This window comes from Aplysia californica, unplaced genomic scaffold, assembly GCF_000002075.1.
Source record: "Aplysia californica isolate F4 #8 unplaced genomic scaffold, AplCal3.0 scaffold00949, whole genome shotgun sequence".
In the NCBI taxonomy this organism is placed as follows: Eukaryota; Metazoa; Mollusca; class Gastropoda; order Aplysiida; family Aplysiidae; genus Aplysia; species Aplysia californica.
The window spans coordinates 3,708-24,293 of NW_004798219.1; the positions used below are offsets into that span (position 1 = coordinate 3,708).

Sequence of the window (20,586 nt, forward strand, 5' to 3'; positions counted from 1 at the left end):
TGTGTGTGTGTGTGTGTGTGTGTGTGTGTGTGTGTGTGTGTGTGTGTGTGTTTATGTGTGAATGTGTCAAATTAACTTTCTTTCATGTTTGTTAAAAACATGCAGAATGAGAACGATGTCTCTTGTATCCGTCGCAAGTGAAGAACCAAAGGTATCCAACCTAATATGCCACGGTCTGTATTTCATGGTGAAATGCGAACGTACGTAATTCATTCTGATGTTGACAAATTGATACACTCTGTCACTGATGTGACCTTCCTTTGAGTGGGTGGTTGGCGGGTGCTCTGGTGTGGTTTGCTTCTTCTTTCCTATCAAACATCTATCGTCCTTATGTCCCCTTCTTCTTTTTTATGTTTGGTACTCTCTTGTAACACCTCTAATCTTCTGGCGCTCATATGACCTTATGCAGTTGCGAGCGCCGTAAAACCCTCAACTAAAACTAAAATACTCTGTCGCTGGTGTGATCTTCCTTTGTTTTAAGAGCCGATAAACTCTCACAAAAAGCAGCAACAACAAAAATGCATTGAATTAAAAAAAGGTTCGTTGTCAGCCAGTCTGGTGAGTACAGTGCGAGAATGCTCCATCACACGCACCAGCGTACTTGTCTATCGCCGCTTTTCGCATTGACCCTCCACGAATGTGCCCGGCCTCCAGTGCCGGAGCCAACCGTCAGAGATGCAGGACCTGAACTGACTGAACTGAGAAGGCCAATAAGGTGCACACTAAATCAGAGAAATTTGTGAACCCCCCCGCCCTCCCCCTCCAACCCTTTCTGATTAAAAAATAAACTAATTAATTAAAAAGCAGCACGAAACCAGAGCCCTAAATTGTTTCTTCATAATTCTTAAATAATGATTGAAACTATTGCATGTTTTTTTTTACTCATGCACCCGTCTCATGTACACGTTTTATTTTACTTTTTTTCTGGTAGTATTTTGCATACTGAACACGAATATGGCCTTCATTTTTGCAGCAAATCAATAGTTATTGAGTTATTGATGTTTGAAAATAGTAATATTTGACTTGATTTTAACAACATGGGGGAAAGGGGGGGGGGGGGGTGTTCACAAAGGATTTGATGTTTTGGCAATTAGGATTGATATTTACTTCAAAACAATTGATTTGCAAGGGTTTTAGTGGCCATACGTGTGTTCTACAGCAAAATATCAGTTTTAGCCCTCAAATCAAAGCATCTGTGTGTGGGTGCATAAGTAAAAAATTACCAAACTATTCTTTTAGCATGTGAAAACCAGGTCACTTGTATTTTCCCAACGCACTTAAAAAGAATTTATCTTTTTAGTCTGTGACCCCCACTATGACTTTTATTCAAGGTCATGTTGTTGAACGTGAATTTATGGACTATAATGGCTTGGCTGAAGAAAAGAGCATTCTGGTTGTGGGACCACAATTTCCCAAACAAACCTTGTTATTTCCGGTAACAAGGCAAGATGGTGACAAAGAGCCTTGTTGGGCTTCTTGACATTCGATACCAGATGTTGTTTGGCTTGATTGACGTCTAATTTTCTTGCTGTTTGTATTGTTTTGGTTGATTTTAAAAAAGGTAAGCTGCTGCCTGTACTTTGATCCCCATCTTAAGCGTGTGGAGTTGGTGTTTATGTGAGGAGGTCGTTGCTAATGATAACATGTCAATGAATTGTGGTCTGCTAAATAATGTCAGTTCGTGAGATTGAGAATCATGAGTGAACATGAGAATGGTTAAATGATGAAATAATGGCTTGTGGATGGCCAGTGGCAGTATTCAGCTCAACCCCCTATGTCAGTGTCAAGGTTGTAAACCAAATTCTGTCAAGAAAGTTCGATTCGATGATAAATCTAGATCTAGATCTAGAATCCTATCCTAGGACGTGACACATCATAACATTCATCATGATCTGGTCTTTGGACAACACTTGATGATGCCCATTTCAGGTAAAGAAAGTTCCAGCACTTACAATAGGTACCACAAACCCAAATTTCAAAGTGCTTTGATCAAACATGTTTGTTGCATCATAAAGAATTAGATCTAGAGCAAACCATGAACTTTGGTACAGTTTGAACAGGCCTAAATTATAGAAATCGGACAATAAATTTAAAAAAGGCCACCTCTATTCTCACCCGGGGTGAGAAATTCTCACCCCGGGTGAGAATAGCGCAGGCGAGTCTTTTGGCTATTCTCACCCGGTGGGCGTTCACCGTTATAATAGCCTAGGCTAGGCCAACCAGTGAAGCGTTCATCCTGAACCACAGAATTCTACACTGTGATACAGAATTGTAGAATTCTGTGCCGTGAACAAACGTTCTAGATTACTAGATCTACTGTTAGTGTACTGTTAGCCTAAAAGCGTGCAATTTTGTCTGTGGGCAGTGGAGAGAGAGAGAGAGAGGAGTAGCACGAGAACTTCCGAGCAAAACAAAATGGAGACCCGCGTAGTTCGGCTCGATTCGGAAAGTTAAATGAGCATAATTTGCCAAAAGGTGGGATACCTGGGTGTGACAAATGAGGTCCACATACGCTGCCTCACATATATATGCCCAAAAATTGATGAGTGCCTGGTTCTACCGCGTTGTGACTCATGTACAGTTGAGAGGTAAGGTCTGTTTGTATTAATAATGTGAATATTTTTTGTTGTTGCAGATGCTTGTATCAGAAAGGGCATTCCTCGTTTTAGGAGACGTCATCATGTGTAAGGATGAGCATCGGAATATGCAGCGTGTTACGCTGTGGTAATGGAAGACGGCGTAGATACTTTGTCTCTGTCTGTAAGTTTCACGATGTCGCAACCCCATTGCTTTCTTGTCTTCTCTCCATTTTTAATAAAACAGTTCATCATAAAATAAAAAGTGAGCTAAAGAAGATGTCACATTTTCACTGTTAACAAAAATGGAGTTGATGTGAAGAGCCTTTCAGTTTGTGTCTAATAGAAAAGAATCATATCTGATCTGTTGTCATCTTTTAGTCTGGAATCATGCCATAGCAGAGGAACAGTTTTATTTTTATTTTTTATTAGAAATTTCAATGGGGGTATGGTTTGAGAGCATGGAGATAGGTGCCTAGTTCTCATGCCAAAGATCTTAGAAATTCATTTCCCCGTTCCTAAAAGTGGATTAAATCTTTGTAAATATGTATAGATATGAGTTGTGCAAGTCCAAGTGGCTTTATTTTATACTATAGCAACATGTTTCTTTGTAGTGTGCTGTACAAACTGAGATTGTTACTTTCCTCATTGATATTGTTTGTTGGAATTTTGAATGTGGTGACAATGAGTTGAGTGAGGAGGTAAAAGAATAACTGAAGATAGATTGGTGGGAGAGAATACCAAGAGAAGAGCTACTTACCGGTAAATAATCTTACATAGAAAGATACTGAAGATAGATGAGTGGAAGAGAATACCAAGAGAGGAGCTACTTACTGGTAAATAATATAGAAAGGTACTGAATATAGATGGGTGGACGAGAATATACAAGAGAAGAGCCTCTGGTAAATTTTATAATCTTACATAGAAAGGTACTGAAGATAGGGGTGGAAGAGAATATAAATATATCAAGAGAAGAGCCACTGGGAAATATATTACTTAGAAAGATACTAGATGGATCTGACTGATCTCATATATTAGACGATCTGGCCTCAGTGTTGAGCCAAAGAGAAAAAAGACTTGATGGCATTCTGTATGTTACTCGGATAAGACTAAAATATCAAACATGATCTTATCATGTAGGCCTACACTTGATGAATCAATATTAAATTTATCCGTTTCATTTGCTCAGTCAAAGTTTCTTTTTTTGACTGGGAATTCTAAAACCTCAGAAAGAATTAAAACGCTGGCCACCAGGCTGCTGCTCGATGAGAACAGAGAAAAGTAGCTTGCTTTTGTCTTTGTAAAATATTCTTCTCCACTAAAGTCTTATAAATCGCAGGGGCGACGGAATATAGGTTTGCTGACAAAATGAGGTACTTCTCGGATTTTTGCCCTACGGAAACAGATCCTTCCAATGTATAGATGGCGTTTGTACAATTTAAAAGAATGCAATGATAAAAGACACACGTTCAACTCAATAAAGACACTGGCATCAATTGAAAATCTATAAATTTGATCCTAGCATCGATTTTCTGCTGATATCTAAATTTGTGGATTGCGAGTGAAGATTTTGTGATTGTCTTTGTTTTGTGACGTCGGTGGTGTAGTGGTTAGGCTACCGGGCTCGTAATCGTGAGGTTGTTGGTGGTGTAGTGGTTAGGCTACCGGGCTCGTAATCGTGAGGTTGTCGGTGGTGTAGTGGTTAGGCTACCGGGCTCGTAATCGTGAGGTTGTCGATGGTGTAGTGGTTAGGCTACCGGGCTCGTAATCGTGAGGTTGTCGGTGGTGTAGTGGTTAGGCTACCGGGCTTGTAATCGTGAGGTTGTCGGTGGTGTAGTGGTTAGGCTACCGGGCTCGTAATCGTGAGGTTGTCGGTGGTGTAGTGGTTAGGCTACTGGGCTCGTAATCGTGAGGTTGTCGGTGGCCTAGTGATTTGGCTACCGGGCTTGTAATCCTGAGGTTGCGGGTTCGGGGGTTTGAGCTATGGGCCCGACGTTGTGTCCTTGGGAAAGGCACTTTACCCGAATTTTCCTCACTTCACCCATGTGGGAACGGGTACACTCAGCTGTAGACAGTGAAAGATCTTGTCAGTTTGTTAGTGTTTGAGCGCTTAATCAGCTGCTTGCACTGAATGCTTCCCGGGAAGCTGAGAATGTTTCTGAGTGTTCTATGGTCTGCTGGGGTAGTAATATAGTGTAAAGCGCATAGAGCTTGCTTTCGAGTTGGGACATGCGCTATACAAATGCTATTTATTATTATTATTTTTTGGTTTTTTATTTTCTCTTGTAACAGGCAGAACAGATGGCAGAGAATGGCTCCCTCGGTCAGTTCTCCGAGACGTCTGCTGGGGTGGAGCAGTCTGCGCCTGCTGCTTCCTCGTCATCTCAGAAAGTTTTTAAAGTGAAATCGGACCGCAGGCAAAAGACTAGCTCTGCAAAAGTACGCTGAATTTTCTTCTTTTTTTTCAGGATTGTTAGATAATTTTGGGTAATCGATTTGTTTTGTTGACGTTTGAACAGTAACAACACATCTGGTGTGTGGGAATTCACTTTTTTTGTGGTGTTTTTTTTTACTTAAAAATTATTTTTTAAATTTAGCAGTGGACATGAGTGAAGAGTGAGTGGTTGGTGGGTGCTGGGGTGTGGTTTGCTTCTTCTTTCCTTTCAAACATCTGTTGTTTTATATCCCCTCCTTTTTTTTGGTGTTTGTTACTCTCTTGTAACACCTTTAATCTTCGGCACCTATATGACCTTATTGTGTTGCAAGTGCCGTAAAACTCCTACGGAAAAAAAAAAACAATGAGTGAAGAGAAGTGTGGTTGGAAGGCACCTCTGGTAGTTCCTACTTCTCTCTCTTCCCTGTGCTGTTGTTTCCTTCTGTGTACCTGGCTTTTGCCCCCCTGCACTCCATGAGCATTTTGACAGAGTTACTGTTCTTCTCTTTGATTTAAAAAAACCAAACAAGTGGGCAAGAGTGTTTGGAGGTGTATATTAATATTACCCTGCGTACATACATGTGAACATGTGTTTTTGTTATACAACAGTCTTATTAACGACATACTGAGTACTAATTTTGTTGGTGGTTGGCGGGTGCTCTGGTGTGGTTTGCTCCTTCTTTCCTATAAAAAAATCTATCGTCTCTATCTCCCCTCCTTATTTGTGTTTGTTACTCTCTTGTAACACCTCTAATCTTCGGCGCTTATATGACCTAATTGTGTTGCAAGTGCAGTAAAACTCTTTCTAAAACTAAAACTTAAAGAGTACTAATTTTCTGTCGTCAACATTCTGTGAAAATACTGTCATGATCAGTACCGATTTTATCCTGTACCAGTCTAAAGTCCTGATTTTGATAACATTTGGAATTGACTCTAGACTTTTTGTCTTCCCATATTCGTGATTGTCTAAGCCCTCAAATACAAGAATTCAGGGAAAACAAGAAGAATGTTGGTATTCGGAGTAATGGAGAAAGATGAAGCCAATTTAAATTTATAATTAGATATATATATATATATATAAAGAGTATGAAATTTGCCTGATTCCAACGCGGCGCAACGCAATTTGTTTCTACTTTTTCATTTGAAACAGACTTACTGATTTCACGTGTCTCCCCCCCCCCCCCCCACCTCAAGGCAATGCCACTGACTGAAGTGTCTTTAGGCCATTCCCAAAGGGGGGATATTAACATGTTCTTATGCACAGTAGAATTGTAAATGGGCTGATTCTTCAATGTTATGCTAATACTGTGCCGGAACTACCTACGGGGAATTGCTGCTTTTTCTTTAGTCATCCCTGTCGTCATTTTTCCTCTACTTTTTTCATATATTTGTCACTCTCTTGTAAACTGCTATTCTGGGGTGCCTTGATAGTCGAAGCAGATTTTGTGCTGTTGAGACTAGAGAGGTGAGCAGAGTAAGTCTGATTCACCGTTTAGACTTCTCTGTTGACATCCACCTCTTGGCGCTCATATGACCTTATGCAGTGGCGAGCGCTGTAAAACCTCTACTAAAACAACAAAAACAGGCGTGCTGATTTCCCGTTTAATCGCCAGGATGACAGCGAGGTCCAGGCCACACGGAGAAGTTCTCGCACAGTCAAGAAGACCAAACGGGCCCTGGACAGTGCCGATCTGGAAGAGCTCGACGAGGATACAGACGCTCCGAGCAAGAAGAAAGCTTGTAAGACGAAGGCGCGGAAGAGGGACATCTTGTCAAACGGTGAGGGCAGGACTGAGGTGCCTCTTTGGTTATGTCACCCGTCTCTATTGCCACTGTCTGTTGTTTTGGGGGGAAAGGGTGGGGGGGGTTCTCTTTTTCTTCTTATTCTCGATCGCATCCCACATGAAGTCCAGTTTGTGGCATATACTGGACCGTCTGTCCTGTCCAGTTTCTTAGTTGGCCCGTATAGCTTCTCAAGAAATGTGGGTGGTTGGTGGGTGTTCTGGTGTGGTTTGCTCCTTCTTTCCTACCAAACATCTATCGTCCTTATCTCTTTTTCTTTTTATGTTTGTTACTCTCTTGTAACACCTAATCTTCTGCACTTATTTGACGTTATTGTGTTGGAAGTGCCGTAAAACTCTTACTAAAACTTAATAAAAACTCTAGAAATTATAGAGGGGATTCTCTCGAGTTGGAATTATTTTAGTCAATTCTCAGTAAATAAATCCAGCTCCTTTATTCAACACTTTACTACACTGTGTATAAGTATGGTCGAACCTACTCTATTGTCTATCAGTCCAACACAGCATCCACTTCTCACGCCTGTGCCGGTGAGACGTTGGCAGCGGCCCGGACACATTCCTTTAGGATGACTATGACATCAAATTTCTTGTCGACAATTGCCGAAAACATGTCTCTTTTTTACAGGGATTGCATGCATTAGATGAAGAATTATCGAACTAGGTTCACGTCTTATGATTTAATGATGAATTTAGTGATGTATTTGTCAATGTTAGATTTTTGTACCAAAAGTCCCGGCGGTATAGTGGGTTTACGCTCCTCGGAGATAAAGGGTTAATTAGATTGTCGAGGATAAAGGGTTAATTAGATTGTCGGAGATAAAGGGTTACTTAGATTGTCGTCTGTGTCACTGTGGTGTGGTGCTGTTGTTTTCTGTGTGGGCGGTTGGCGGTTGCTCTGGTGTGGTTCGCTTCTTCTTTCTTATCAAACATCTAAGGTCCTTATCTCTCCTCCTTCTATCTTGTGTTTGTTACTCTCTCTTGTAACACCTCTAATCTTCGGCACTTATTTGACCTTATTGTGTTGCAAGTGCTGTAAAACACTTATTAAATCTAAAAATCTGATTTCTGTGTCACTGTGGTGCGGTGCCTTTCTGACTGTCCGCTCCAGGCCAGCCGTTCAGCTGTAGTCTGTGCGCCATTTCATTTATATTATGACGAATTATCGAAATAGATTCACTTTTAAAAAATTAAGTGACCGATTTTAGTGACATAAGCCTGATTCCCCGTTTGTACTTCTCTATTGACATCCACCCCTTGGCGCTCATATGACCTTAGGCAGTTATGAGCGTCATAATAAGCTCTACTGAAACTTATCTCTAATCTTCGGCACTTATATGACCTTATTGTGTTCTGAGCGCCATAAAACTCGTACGTGGGTGGTTGGTGGGTGCTCTGGTGTGGTTTGCTCCTTCTTTACTATCGAACATCTATCGTCTTTTCTCCCCTTCTTCCTTTTTATGTTTGTTACTCTCTTGTAACACCTCTAATCTTCTGGCGCTCATATGACCTTATGCAGTTGCGAGCACCATAAAACCCTTACTAAAAAAAAAAAAAAACACGTACTAAAACTAAACTAAACTCTCTGACTGTCCTCTCTAGGCCAGCCGTTCAGCTGTAGCCTGTGCGCCAGCCCCTACCTCAACAACGTGTCCAAGAAAGGACCGGCCAGTCGCTTCAAGACCTTGACCAAGCCCGTGCTGAAGGAGAAGGATGGACGTATCCTGACTGTGTGCTTCCGATGTGGTGAGTGGACGCGGGTTACCTGCAAGAATGACCCACTTGTAATTACTTTACTACTTTTACTTTTAGTGTTTTAGTGTTTTAATCTTCTGGCGCTCAAATGACCTTATGCAGTTGCGAGTGCCGTAAAACTTCTACTAAAACTAACTAAACTTCTCTGTTGACATTCACCCCTTGGCGCTCATATGACCTTATGCAGTCTTGAGCACCGTAAAACCTTACTTAAACTAAAAATGACTGCTGTCTAGTGTATATGCTTCTCCCCTCCTGTACTGGCCTTCTCCTTCCCTCCACAGCCCACGCCATTGAACAGTCAGAGCCGAAGCGGCCCAGTGCGGAAGAGCGGAGCCGGTTTGAGGAGAAGGGCAGACAGTTTGCCGAACACCTGGCCACCTACCTCAAGGACAATGATGGTCAGTTGTGTTTTGGTTGTGTCATAATAATAATAAATGACGTTTATATAGCCCTCAACGCCGAATAAAGTACACAGGCTCCGAGCGCTTTACAATACAGTACAACGTACAACAGTAACATAAAACGTTTTGTTCTGACTAAAGAAAATTATTCCAAATATTCATCTTATTAATTTAAAAACAGAAACGACTTCAGCTGACATTTGAATGAATCAGAAGATTTGATCTCTCTCAAAGTACTTGGTAAAGCATTCCAGATCTTGGGGCCTTGGTATTCAACGAGTTGGAATGTACATTCTTAACAGATTTGATAAATATGATGGTGCATTATGGTGTCATCAGGGTAGAAGAGGCGGATGATGATGACGATGGTGTTTGACATTTTTAGGTCGATGATTATGATATTTTTTTACGTTTTATTATTCTTTAGTAAAAGTGTCCAAAGTCATGGCCATCATCCCCCTCTTTCTACATCTCTTATTATTCATATTATTATTATTATTATTACTATTATTATTATTATTATTATTATTGTTATTGTTATCATCGTCATTATGAATATTATTATTAACAACATTATTGTTATTATTTATTGTTATTTTTTGTTTATCATTATTATTGTTGTCATTATTACTATTATTATTATTATTGTCAACAGTATTCTTCTTCTTCTTCTTCTTATTATTATTATTACTTTTATTATTATATTATTATTATTATTACTATTGTTATATTGTTAACTGTTATTATTACTTATTTTCACTTATTATTGTTTTTGTTTCCCCACGCAGCCAAGCGCCTGTTCTGTTCCTCCTACCAAGCGTCGCCCTGTGGCTGTATACAGAACTTCATCTCGGGTTTGCTCAGCAAGAAGAAGCCCCGCCTCTGTGTCCCCAATGTGGCTAGTGTCGCCAGCGGTGACAGCAAGACGTCAGACAAGGTCAGTGGTGGCACCTCCGGTCTCGTCGTCTGGTGCAGGCTTGACGGCGCGGTGGTGCGCTGCCACAACCTCAGTGCTTTCTGGTCCCATCCTCTCTCCATTTTTAATAACGGTGAAAATAGTTCCTAACAAAGAGTGAGCTGAAGAAGAAATCACATTTTCAATGTTAAAAAAAAAAAATGGAGATAGGACAAGAAAGCACGGAGGTCGCGAGTTCCCTCCCTCAGAATTGTGTACAAAGTTCTGTCTCTGTCTGACATTTTATGGCGGTTATGAGTTACTAAGACCACGAAGTCAGAGACCAGTTTATGTTCTATTTGCTCTTTCAAAACAGTAAGATTATTCGGAGTTCTTTCAAAACAGTAAGATTATTCGGAGTCGTTATCAAGATATTCAAAGACTTGCATTTGAAAAACTGGGACATTTTGTGAAACTAAAAAATGTTGAAGTCAGATTTCTCAAAACTGGGTACTGAGCAGAAACAACTTTGTAGCTCCAGCGAAGCAAACGATCCTGAATTGACAGGGGACTGTCACTAATGCATGCGGCAATCCAGAATTTTCGAGCGGATGGTTGGCGGTTGCTCTGGTGGTGTTTGCTCTTTCTTTCCTATCGAACGTGTATCGTCCTGATCTCCCCTCCTTCTTTTTTGTGTTTGTTACTCTCTTGTAACACATCTAATCTTTGGCTCTTATATGACCTTATTGTGTTGCAAGTGCCGTAAAATTCTTACTAAAACTATACTCCCACTAGAATAAATAATCTCCTCTCGGGGCAGTGCTACTGACTGAAGTTGTCTTTAGGCCATTCCCAAAGAGGGGATATTAACATGTTCTTATGCACTGTAGAATTGTAAACGGGCTGATTTATCAATGTCATGCTCATACTCTACTAGAACAACATAGGGGGAACTGTTGCTTTTTCTTTCCTCATCCTTACTATCGTCATTTTCCTCTACTTTTCTTTTGTTTGTCACACTTTTTTGAACTGCTATTCCACGGGTGCCTTGATAGTCGAAGCAGACTTTGTGCTGTTGAGGCTAGAGAGGTGAGCAGAGTAAGTCTGATTTCTCATTCTCTGTTGACATCCACTCCTTGGCGCTCATATGGCCTTGTGCAGTTGCGAGCGCGGTAAAACATTACTAAAACAAACATAGTACTTTATGCAGTTGCGAGCACCGTAAAGCCTAACTAAAAGAAATATGTGAGGCACCGTGGTGAAATCAGGCGCTCGTCAAAATAATGAATTCCGAGAAATTTGCATTTTTCTGTCTGTTTGGAAAAATTTTTCAAATTTTGTTTTTTTGCCTCAACACCTTTTATGTCCATTCAAAAACTCTTTTATGTGTCAAATTTATCCAAAAAACTATGATTAAAGGCACAAAAAATGTAAATTTGCAGTTTCTAAGGACTCTTAAGCTATGGAAGTCACCAAACTTTGGCGGCCATTTTCTCGCTTATTTTACTTCTGAAACCAGGCGACCCCCACCTCCTTCAATCTCAAATATCTCGACGTCCATTTAAGATAAATGGATATTTTTTTCCCAGAAAGCAAGGCGAATGAACAACGTTGAAGATGATACCAATAACTCCATATGCCTAAAAATTGATGAGCGCCTGATTCCACTGCGTCGTGACTCACATAATATGACCGTATGCAGTGGCGAGCGCCGTAAAACCTTACTAAAACAAACATAGAACAAAAAACAACTAAATCTGTTTTACCCGGTGCCAGGCTGAGCCGGAAGAAGACGTGGGGCCTCCCGCCCCTGACGAGAAAGCGGACCGGGCACAGAGGGCCAAGTTCTTGCTGTCTCTACTGAAGGAGTCGCGCGCCAAGAAGGCTGAAGAGAAAGACAAGTGAGTTTGGTTTCTTTAACCCTATCCGTGCATTGTGTAATACTATCGTATCCATACAACGTGACGAACTCTTTGCCACCACTTATCCCTCTCTGTATGTCGTGTTTTACTGTCGTATCCATACGACGTGGGGAACTCTGTGCCACCACTTAACCCTATCTGTATGTCGTGTTTTACTATCACATCCATACGACGTGACGAACTCTGTGCCACCACTTAACCCTATCTGTTTGTCGTGTTTTACTGTCGTATCCATACGACGTGGGGAACTCTGTGCCACCACTTAACCCTATCTGTACGTCGTGTTTTACTATCGTATCCATACGAAGTGGGAAACTCTGTGCCCCCACTTTCCAAAGAGGAAATTTACTCGTTAATCCGATCCGTATGCTTTGCATAGCAGTCTGTCAAAATGATTTTTTTGAGAAATACTGAAAGTTTCAAAGAGATCTTTGTACTGGAAGTATTTTAAAATGTGAAGAACACAACCCCGGGGGTACGAAATCACCCCAGACGTACGGATAGGGTTACCGGGTTATTTGTTTGTTTCTTCTGCTGTTGTTGCTTTTTGCTGTTGTGGGTGGTTGGCGGGTACTTTGGTGTTGTTTGCTCCTTCTTTCGTATCAAACATCTATCGTCCTGATCTCTCCTCCTTCTTTTTTGTGTTTGTTCCTCTCTTGTAACACCTCTAGTCTTCAGCACTTATACGACCTCATTATTTTGCAAGTGCCGGAAAACTGTTACTAAAACTAAGAAGATGCATGTGTTTCGATCTCTGACATTTTCGGAAAATGCTTCGGCTTTTACTTGGTGTATGGTGTTAAATCTGATCTCAGTCTCAGTAGAATTGTGAAAGTGCTGTGCTTACTTTGATAGTATCTGGATGTATTTTGGCCCAGAGTATTTCTACGGAAATTCTGTTTTCTGCTTCTGTCTCTCTCTCCCTGAGGGTGCTTGACGGGTGCTCTGGTGTGGTTTGCTCCTTCTTTCCTATTAAAAAAAATCTTCTTTATCTCCCCTCCTTTGTTTTTGTGTTTGTTCCTCTCTTGTGACACCTCTAATCTTTGAGCACTTTTTGACCTTATTGTGTTGCGAGTGCTGTAAAACTCTTACTAAAACAAAATCTCTCTCCCTGTCGCAGGTCCAAGAAGACTGTAACGGTTGATGGCACGGCGAGTGGTGGGGGCGTGGCAGGTGGTGGGGGCGTGGCGGGTGGTGGGGACGTGGCAGGTGGTGGGGGCGTGGCGGGTGATGGGGGCGTGGCGGGGAAGCAGCCGTTCGAGGAGTTCGTCCTGCGACATCGCGTGCGGCTCAAGAAGCTGGGTCTGTGCGAGCGCGGCTGCCACAAGGTGCTCTGCTACTCCAACAACTTCCTGCACCGTCGCGGAACCACTGCCAAGGTACGTTGTTGTTGTTGTTGTAGTTGTTGTTGTTGTTGCTGTTGCTGTTGTTGTAGTTGTTGTTGTTGTTGTTGTAGTTGTTGTTGTTGTTGTTGTTGTTTCTGTTGCGGAACCACCGCCAAGGTACGTTGTTGTTGTTGTTGTCGCTGTTGCTGTTGCTGTTGCTGTTGTTGTTGTTGTTGTTGTTGTTGTTGTTCCTGTTGTTGCTGTTGCGGAACCACTGCCAAGGTATGTTGTTGTTGTTGTTGCTGTTGTTGTTGTTGTTGTTGTTGTTGTTGTTGTTGTTCCTGTTGTTCCTGTTGTTGTTGTTGTTGTTGCTGTTGTTGTTGTTGTTGTAGTTGCTGTTACTGTTGCGGAACCACTGCCAAGGTGCGTGCCCCCCCACACTTACAGCTTGGTCGTTTTCCTTTGTCCACGTTAAGAAAAAAAATATTCTAGTTTTTTTATGAATTGTGGGTGGTTGGCGGGTGCTTTGGTGTTGTTTGCTCCTTCTTTCCTACCAAACATCTATCGTCCTTTTCTCCCCTCCTTCTTTTTTATGTTTGTTACTCTCTTGTAACACCTCTAATCTTCTGGTGGTCATATGACCTTATGCAGTTGCGAGCGCCGTAAAACCTCTACTAAACTAAATCTTTGGCACTTCTATGACTATTTGTGTTGCAGGTGCCGTAAAACGGTTACTAAAATTAAAACTAAAATCTGTTATAATAATAGTAATTATAATAATAATAATAATAAATTGTATTATTTTTTGTAGAGCGCAAATCCCCGCTCAACAGCAAGCTCTATGCGCTTCACAATCTCTACTGTTACCCAAGCAGAGCTGAGAACATTCTGAAACAACCTCAACTTCCTAGGAAGCATACAGTGCAAGCAGCCATTCATAGGCGTTAAAACACTAACGAACTGACACCATCTTTCACTGTCTATGGCCAGGTAAAAAGACACTAACAGACTGACAAGATTATTATGATTCTTTCTGCTGCCCCAGGACCCGATGCGTATTCAGAGAACCAAAGGGAAAGCCGCCCTGGGTCTTCTCCAGCCCATCCATGAACTGTCCAAACTGACGTGCTGCAGCCTGGCTTGTGTCGAGGTAGGCTCCACTTCAACAACGCTTTCTTCTTTGTTGGTCTCAATGGGGTTGGGTTTTTTTCTGATCTCTCTCTCTCCCTTTTTCTCTTTCTCTTTCTCTCTCTCTCTCTTTCTCTTTCTCTTTCTCTCTCTCTCTCTCTCTCTCTCTCTCTCTCTCTCTCTCTTTCTCTTTCTCTTTCTGTTTCTCTCTCTCTCTCTCCTCCGTGTTTACCCTGGCCTACCCCTGTCTCTTGCTCCTTGTAGGTTCCACTGCAGTAAAACTTTCACTTACTTACTTTTCCTTTTTCCTCCTCTGTTGCCGTTAAGCGTCGAGGGGAGATGCAGTTTTCTATGGTAGGCCAGCTCCGTAGCTCTTTCAGTTGTGATGTTCTGTTTTCTTAGGGTTTCCTTGACACCCTCGATCCACCTTTTGCGTGGCCTTCCTCTTCCTTTATAGCCTGAGTGATTGGTGTTGTTGGCTCTCAAGGCTGGCTGGCCAGGTGACATGCGTAACAGGTGGCCAAACCATTTTATCCTCTGTCTTTCTATGTAAGGCAGGCAGGACTCAGAGCCGATAGCTGCTCTTACTTCTTCATGTTTCTGCCTGTCTCGTCTTGTGATGTTAAGGGTTTTGCGGAGACATTTCATTTCGCATGCGGTGATTTTGCTTTCATGGGTTTTGCTTAAGGTCCAGGTCTGGCACTGATAACATAATGTTGGTATGAATAAAACAATCCAATCTCTTGTTCAGGCAGCTAAAACCAAAGCGGAACAGCTGAGCTTGTGGAGAGAGAATGCTGGCAAAGGGCAGAAGGAGGCGTCGAAGGTCCTCGCCGAGATGTTGACTCGAAAAGGTGGGAACCTGCTTCTGCTTTTTGGTTTTTTGGTTTTGTTTTGTTCTTGTGTTTTGTTTGTTGTGCACGTTTGTGGTCGTGTTACTGCTGGATGTCATTTGTAATGTGTTACATCCAGGTGGGTGCCTGTGACATTGTCTTCCTGGGAAGGGCTCGTTCTTCCAATTTTGTCCTTTTTAGATTTAATGAAGCAAAAAGAAGAGAAGAACCTTGTCGGTATATGAACACCTGTTGTTGTTGTTGTTGTTGTTGTTGTTGTTGTTGTTGTTGTTGTTGTTGTTGTTGTTGTTGTTGTTGTTGTTGTTGTTGTTGTTGTTGTTAATCCAGTTGTCTTTGAATGTTTACCTTCCGCCCCATTTCCATGTTCAAAAATGTGAAAACTTCAACAGTTGTGAGGCAGCGTGGTGAGATCAGGTGCTCGTCCAAATAATGAAATGGAAGAAAACGGCTTTTTTGTCTTTTCTGCTGATTTGGAAATTTTTATCAAATTTTTGGGGTTTTTTTTGGCTCAACAGCTGTTACGGCCATTTAAAAACACATTTTAGTGTTATCATCATTATTATTATTATAATTATTATTAGCATCATTATTATTAGTAGCAATGTTATCATTCTTGCTGTCATTGTAATGATTTGTGGTTTGCTCATTCTTTCCTATCATACATCTAAGGTCCTTATCTCTCCTCCTTCTTTTTTGTGTTTGTTACTCTCTTGTAACACCTCTAATCCTCGGTACTTCTATGACATTATTGTGTTGCAAGTGCCGTAAAACTGTTATCCTAAAACAGAACTAAAAGATTTTTTAAAACACATTTTAGTGTTATCATTATTAATATTATTATTATTAGCTTTTTTATTAGCATTATTATTATCATCATTATTATTTAAAACGCATTTTAGTGTTATCATTATTATAATCATGATTATTATAATTATTATTATCATTATTTGTAGCAGTGTTTTCATTCTTGCTATCCTTGTCCTGATTATGGTGGTGTGGCCAGTTGGCAGGGGAGGTTACTGCTTCAAGTTCGTCTCCATGGTGACGGGCTCCTGTAGCAGCACGGTGCGGAAGGTGTACGGCCAGGCCATGCTGGCGCGAGGTCAACACACGCAGGCGGGAACACGTCGGGATGGCGAGGTGGAGGAGAAGAAGAAGAAAGGAGGAACGATCGCGTTGCGGGCGACGAAAGGTGGGTTGTTGTTGATGGTGGAGATGATGTGGTCGGTTTGGTAAGAGATTTACAATCCCCCGGGCCGGTGCCACTGACTGAAGTGTCTTTAGCCCATTCCCAAAGGGGGGACATTTCTCGTTCATTCACAGTAGAATTGTAAATGGGCTGATCTAGTAATGTCACGCTCATAACTGTGCCTGATCTACAACAGGGAACTGCTGCTTTTTCTTTACTTTTCTTTACTATTGTCATTTTTCTCTACTTCTTTTGTATGTTTGTCACACTCTTGTGACCCGCTATGTCCGGGGTGCCTTGATAGTCGAAGCAGACTTTGTGCTGTTGAAGCTAGAGAGGTGAGCAGAGTAAGTCTGATTCCCAGTAAAGACTTCTCTGTTGACATCCACCTTTTGGCGCTCATATGACCTTATGCAGTTGCGAGCGCCGCAAAACCTCAACAAAAAAAAAAAAAGAAAAGATTTACAGTTCTCACAGCTGCAGTTAGGTCGTTTGAGCTTGTGGGACTCAAGTTGGTGTTGTTGTTGTTGTTGTTGTTATCGATCCAGCAACAGCTGGGCCCTTGCACTCTGTTCAGTGCCATGGAGTGATAAGTGCAGGTTTGCTCTCCCCCCCCCCCCCCTCCCCCAGGGCGGTGCTACTGACTGAAATGTCTTTAGGCCTTTCCAAAAGGGGGGATATTGACATGCTCTTATGCACTGTAGAATCGTAAATGGGCTCATTCATCAATGTCATGCTCATGACTGTGCCTGGAGTGCATACAGGGAACTGCTGCTTTTTCTTTCCTTATCCTTACTATTGTCATTTTTCCTCTACTTCTTTTGTATATTTGTCACTCTCTTGTGACTTCGCTAATTTTACCTCTGAAACCAGGTGACCCCCACCTCCTTCAATCGTAAATATCACAACTTCTGTCCGTGATAGTTGAGTACTTTTTTCACCGAAAGCAAGACTAATAAACAAACTTTATGATGATGCCAATAACTCCACATGTTCAAAAACTGACGTGGGTGGTTGGCGGGTGCTCTGCTGTGGTTTGCTCCTTCTTTCCTGTCAAACATCTATCGTCTCTATCTCTCCTCTTTCTTTTTTGTTAATGTTACTGTCTTGTAACACCTCTAATCTTCGGCTCCTATATGACCTTATTGTGTTGCAAGTGCCGTAAAACTCTTACCAAAAAAAAAACCCAATGAGTGAAGAGAAGTGTGGTTGGAAGGCACCTCTGGTAGTTCCTTCTTCTCTCTATTCCCTGTGCTGTTGTTTCCTTCTGTGTACCTGGCTTTTCCCCCCTGATTCCACCTGATCATGACACAATGTGTGAGTTTTTCTCTCTCTCTCTCTCTCTCTCTCTCTCAGGTGTGAGCAGCGTGCAGCCAGCGGTGAAAAAAGTCCGCCTGTCTCAGACAGCGGTGGCTACGCCCGTTCACATGTCGCCGAGAGGCGCCTCTCTGGCCGGTGGCCCGGCCGGCATGACCTTGACCTCGCCTCTGGTCCTCCTCCAGGCTGCTCCGGCCGGCGGCCCCGTGCCCGGTTCGACGAGCGCCAGCGCCCCCATGTTGGTGCTGTGCCAGGCTCCGCCCCCCTCGGTGTTTGTGAACTCTGCGGTCGGAGGTACGACGAGCCCCGCGGGGGTCGCCCCCTGGTCTATGGTAAGTTTATTCAGTAATTCGCGTTCGCGACAGGTTTCTGCAAGATACGTGTTCGCTTTAAGTTCCTGCAGAATTCACGTTCGGCAATTGCCAAAAAGTAGCTATCAATAAGTTTCAATGGAATTAACAGTTTCTATAATATGTGAGGCAGGGTGGTGGAATCAGGCTCTCGTCAATTTTTGGGCGTGTAGAGTTATTGGTATCATCTAAAAGCTTGTTCACTTGTCTTTATTTGGATGAAAATATATCCATTTATCTTGAATACAATTCGAGATATTTGAGAAAAAATGAGGTGGGGTCACTTGTTTTCAGTTAACTCCTTAGCTTAAGAGTACGTGGTAATTGAAAATTTACATTTTTTGTGCCAAAAATCAATGTTTTTCAGAAAAATTCACACAGAAATAAGTTCTTTAATGGGCATGAAAGGTGTTGAGCCAAAAAAAAAAAATTTTATAAAAATTCACAAACCTGCGGAAAAATGCAAGTTTCTTCACTTTGATTATTTTGACGAGAGCCTGATTCCACCACGCTGCCTCACATTTAATAGATTCATGCTGTGGATTCCTCTTAACACTTACAGTACTGTCGCGACGTAAGTCACCAGCCTGTAATTTCCGCTCAGTACCGCTGGCAACTTCTGTCGCCGACTCGACCAGGCACTCTAAACAACGAACGGAACTTCTCCATGGAAGTAAATATCAAAGGAAATTACTCTCTGTGATAGCTATGTCCCGCTGTGCCAATTGCACAAGATCCAGGCCAGTCGCCCTGATGGGAAGCTTGAGCCGGAAATGTAACTCTGTCAACGACTTTTTTTTCAATGAATTTTTTTATAAGGTACCCTCATTATTTTGTTGGCTTCTAAATCGGTGCGGTACTCAACAGTTTTTCACTATATGTGAGGCAGCGTGGTGGAATCAGGCTCTCGTCAAAATAATCAATGTGAAGAAACTTGCATTTTTCCGCAGATTTGTGAATTTTTATCAAATTTTTGTTTTTTGGCTCAACACCTTTCATGTCCATTAAAGAACTCATTTCTGCCGGGATTTTTCGGGAAAAACGTTGCTTAAAGACACAAAAAATGTAAATTTTCAGTTACCAGGGACTCTTAAGCTAAGGAAATAACTAATCTTTGGCGACCATTTTCTCACTAATTTTACCTCTGAAAACAAGTGACCCCCCTCTCCTTCTTTCGCGAATATCTCGACTTTAATTCAAGATAAATGGATATTTTTTTCATCCAAATAAAGACAAGTGAACAAGCTTTAAGATGATACCAATAACTCTATATGCCCAAAAATTGACGAGAGCCTGATTCCACCACGCTGCCTCACATATGACCCTGCGGTACTGTAAGTGTTGAAGTGAAATCTGGGGTACTTCTGGATTTTCTTCCGTCTTACCGAACTTTTGATTAAGAGAGTTTGCTCAAATAGAAGGGAAAACAATGGGCTATTATGGTACATAATTTATAAATATGAAATCTTTCAGGTTGTTTGTGTGTATTGTTGTGTGTTTCATGAGACACGGGGGGTGGTTGGCGGGTGCTCTGGTTTGGTTTGCTTCTTCTTTCCCATCAAACATCTATCATGTTTATCTCCCCTCCTTCTTTTTTGTGTAGGTTACTCATTTGTAACACCTCTAATCTTCGCCACTTATAAGATGTTATTGAGTTGCAAGTGCCGTAAAACTCTTACTGAAACATCATAAGACACTATTTTCAGTTCAGTTTCTTGTCCTCCTCAGATGTCAAAGGTCAAGTGTGCCGGCCCAGAGGAGGCTACGCCTGCTGAAGTGAGACCACCGCAGGAAGTGGAGAAAAGACGAGTGAGAGAGGAAGAGGTGGAGGAGAAAAGAAGAGTGGAGGAGGAGGAGAAGGAGGCAGTGAAGAGACGCGTGGAGGAGGAGGAGGGGGAGAGGCGAAGGAAGATGTTGGAGCTGCAGCGTCGCGGTTCGGAGCTCCAGGAGGAGATCAAGATTCTCAGTCAGAACCTGCCGGAGGTGAGTGATGGGGAGGGTGGGGGGAGGGTTGTCGGCAGAGGTGAGTGGGGGGGGATGTCACCCGCCGACATGTCCGCGTCTTGGTCTGAGTGTACAAATTTAATAATAGATAGCTTTTGTATAGCACAAATCCCTACTGAACAGCAAACTCTATGCGCTTCACAATCTATACTATTACCCCAACAGACCTGAGAGCATTCTGAAACAACCTCAACTTCCTGGGAAGCATACAGCGCAAGCAGCCATTTATAGGCGCTAAAACACTAACATACTGAAAAGATCTTTCACTGTTTATAGCCGGGTACCCATTCCCACCTATGTGAAGTGAGGAAAATTCATGTAAAGTGCCTTTCCCAAGGACATAACGTCGGGCCAAAGGCTCGAACCCCCGAACCCGCAACCTCACGATTAAGAGTCCGGTAGCCTAACCACTAGACCACCGAGGCCACTAGTTTTACGGCACTTGTAACACAAACTGACCGCTCAGTGGAAGACTTTGGCAATCGTCACTTTTTCAAAATAGCACATTACGGACTCGTACATTAAACCTATCCATACACCCTGGGGTCATTTTGTACCCCCGGGGTTGTATTCTTCATATTTTAGAATACTTCTAGTACGAAGATCTCTTTGAAACTTTCTGTATTTCTTAAAA

General features: G+C 42.1%; 1 protein-coding gene across 1 annotated transcript in view; it reads left to right on the forward strand.

The window, feature by feature from the left end:
• The first annotated feature begins 1,445 nt into the window (after window positions 1-1,445).
• Window positions 1,446-20,586, forward strand: part of LOC101864030 — a 34,407-nt gene continuing 15,266 nt past the window's right edge. The window contains exons 1-14 of the mRNA XM_035973010.1: window positions 1,446-1,561; window positions 2,636-2,760; window positions 4,869-5,015; window positions 6,624-6,789; window positions 8,412-8,555; window positions 8,849-8,965; window positions 9,757-9,905; window positions 11,640-11,764; window positions 12,906-13,164; window positions 14,156-14,260; window positions 14,990-15,092; window positions 16,096-16,284; window positions 17,638-17,930; window positions 19,677-19,931. Coding sequence (XP_035828903.1) covers window positions 2,728-2,760; window positions 4,869-5,015; window positions 6,624-6,789; window positions 8,412-8,555; window positions 8,849-8,965; window positions 9,757-9,905; window positions 11,640-11,764; window positions 12,906-13,164; window positions 14,156-14,260; window positions 14,990-15,092; window positions 16,096-16,284; window positions 17,638-17,930; window positions 19,677-19,931 — 2,085 coding nt within the window. The 5' untranslated portion in view covers window positions 1,446-1,561; window positions 2,636-2,727. The remainder of the gene's footprint in view (window positions 1,562-2,635; window positions 2,761-4,868; window positions 5,016-6,623; window positions 6,790-8,411; window positions 8,556-8,848; window positions 8,966-9,756; window positions 9,906-11,639; window positions 11,765-12,905; window positions 13,165-14,155; window positions 14,261-14,989; window positions 15,093-16,095; window positions 16,285-17,637; window positions 17,931-19,676; window positions 19,932-20,586) is intronic.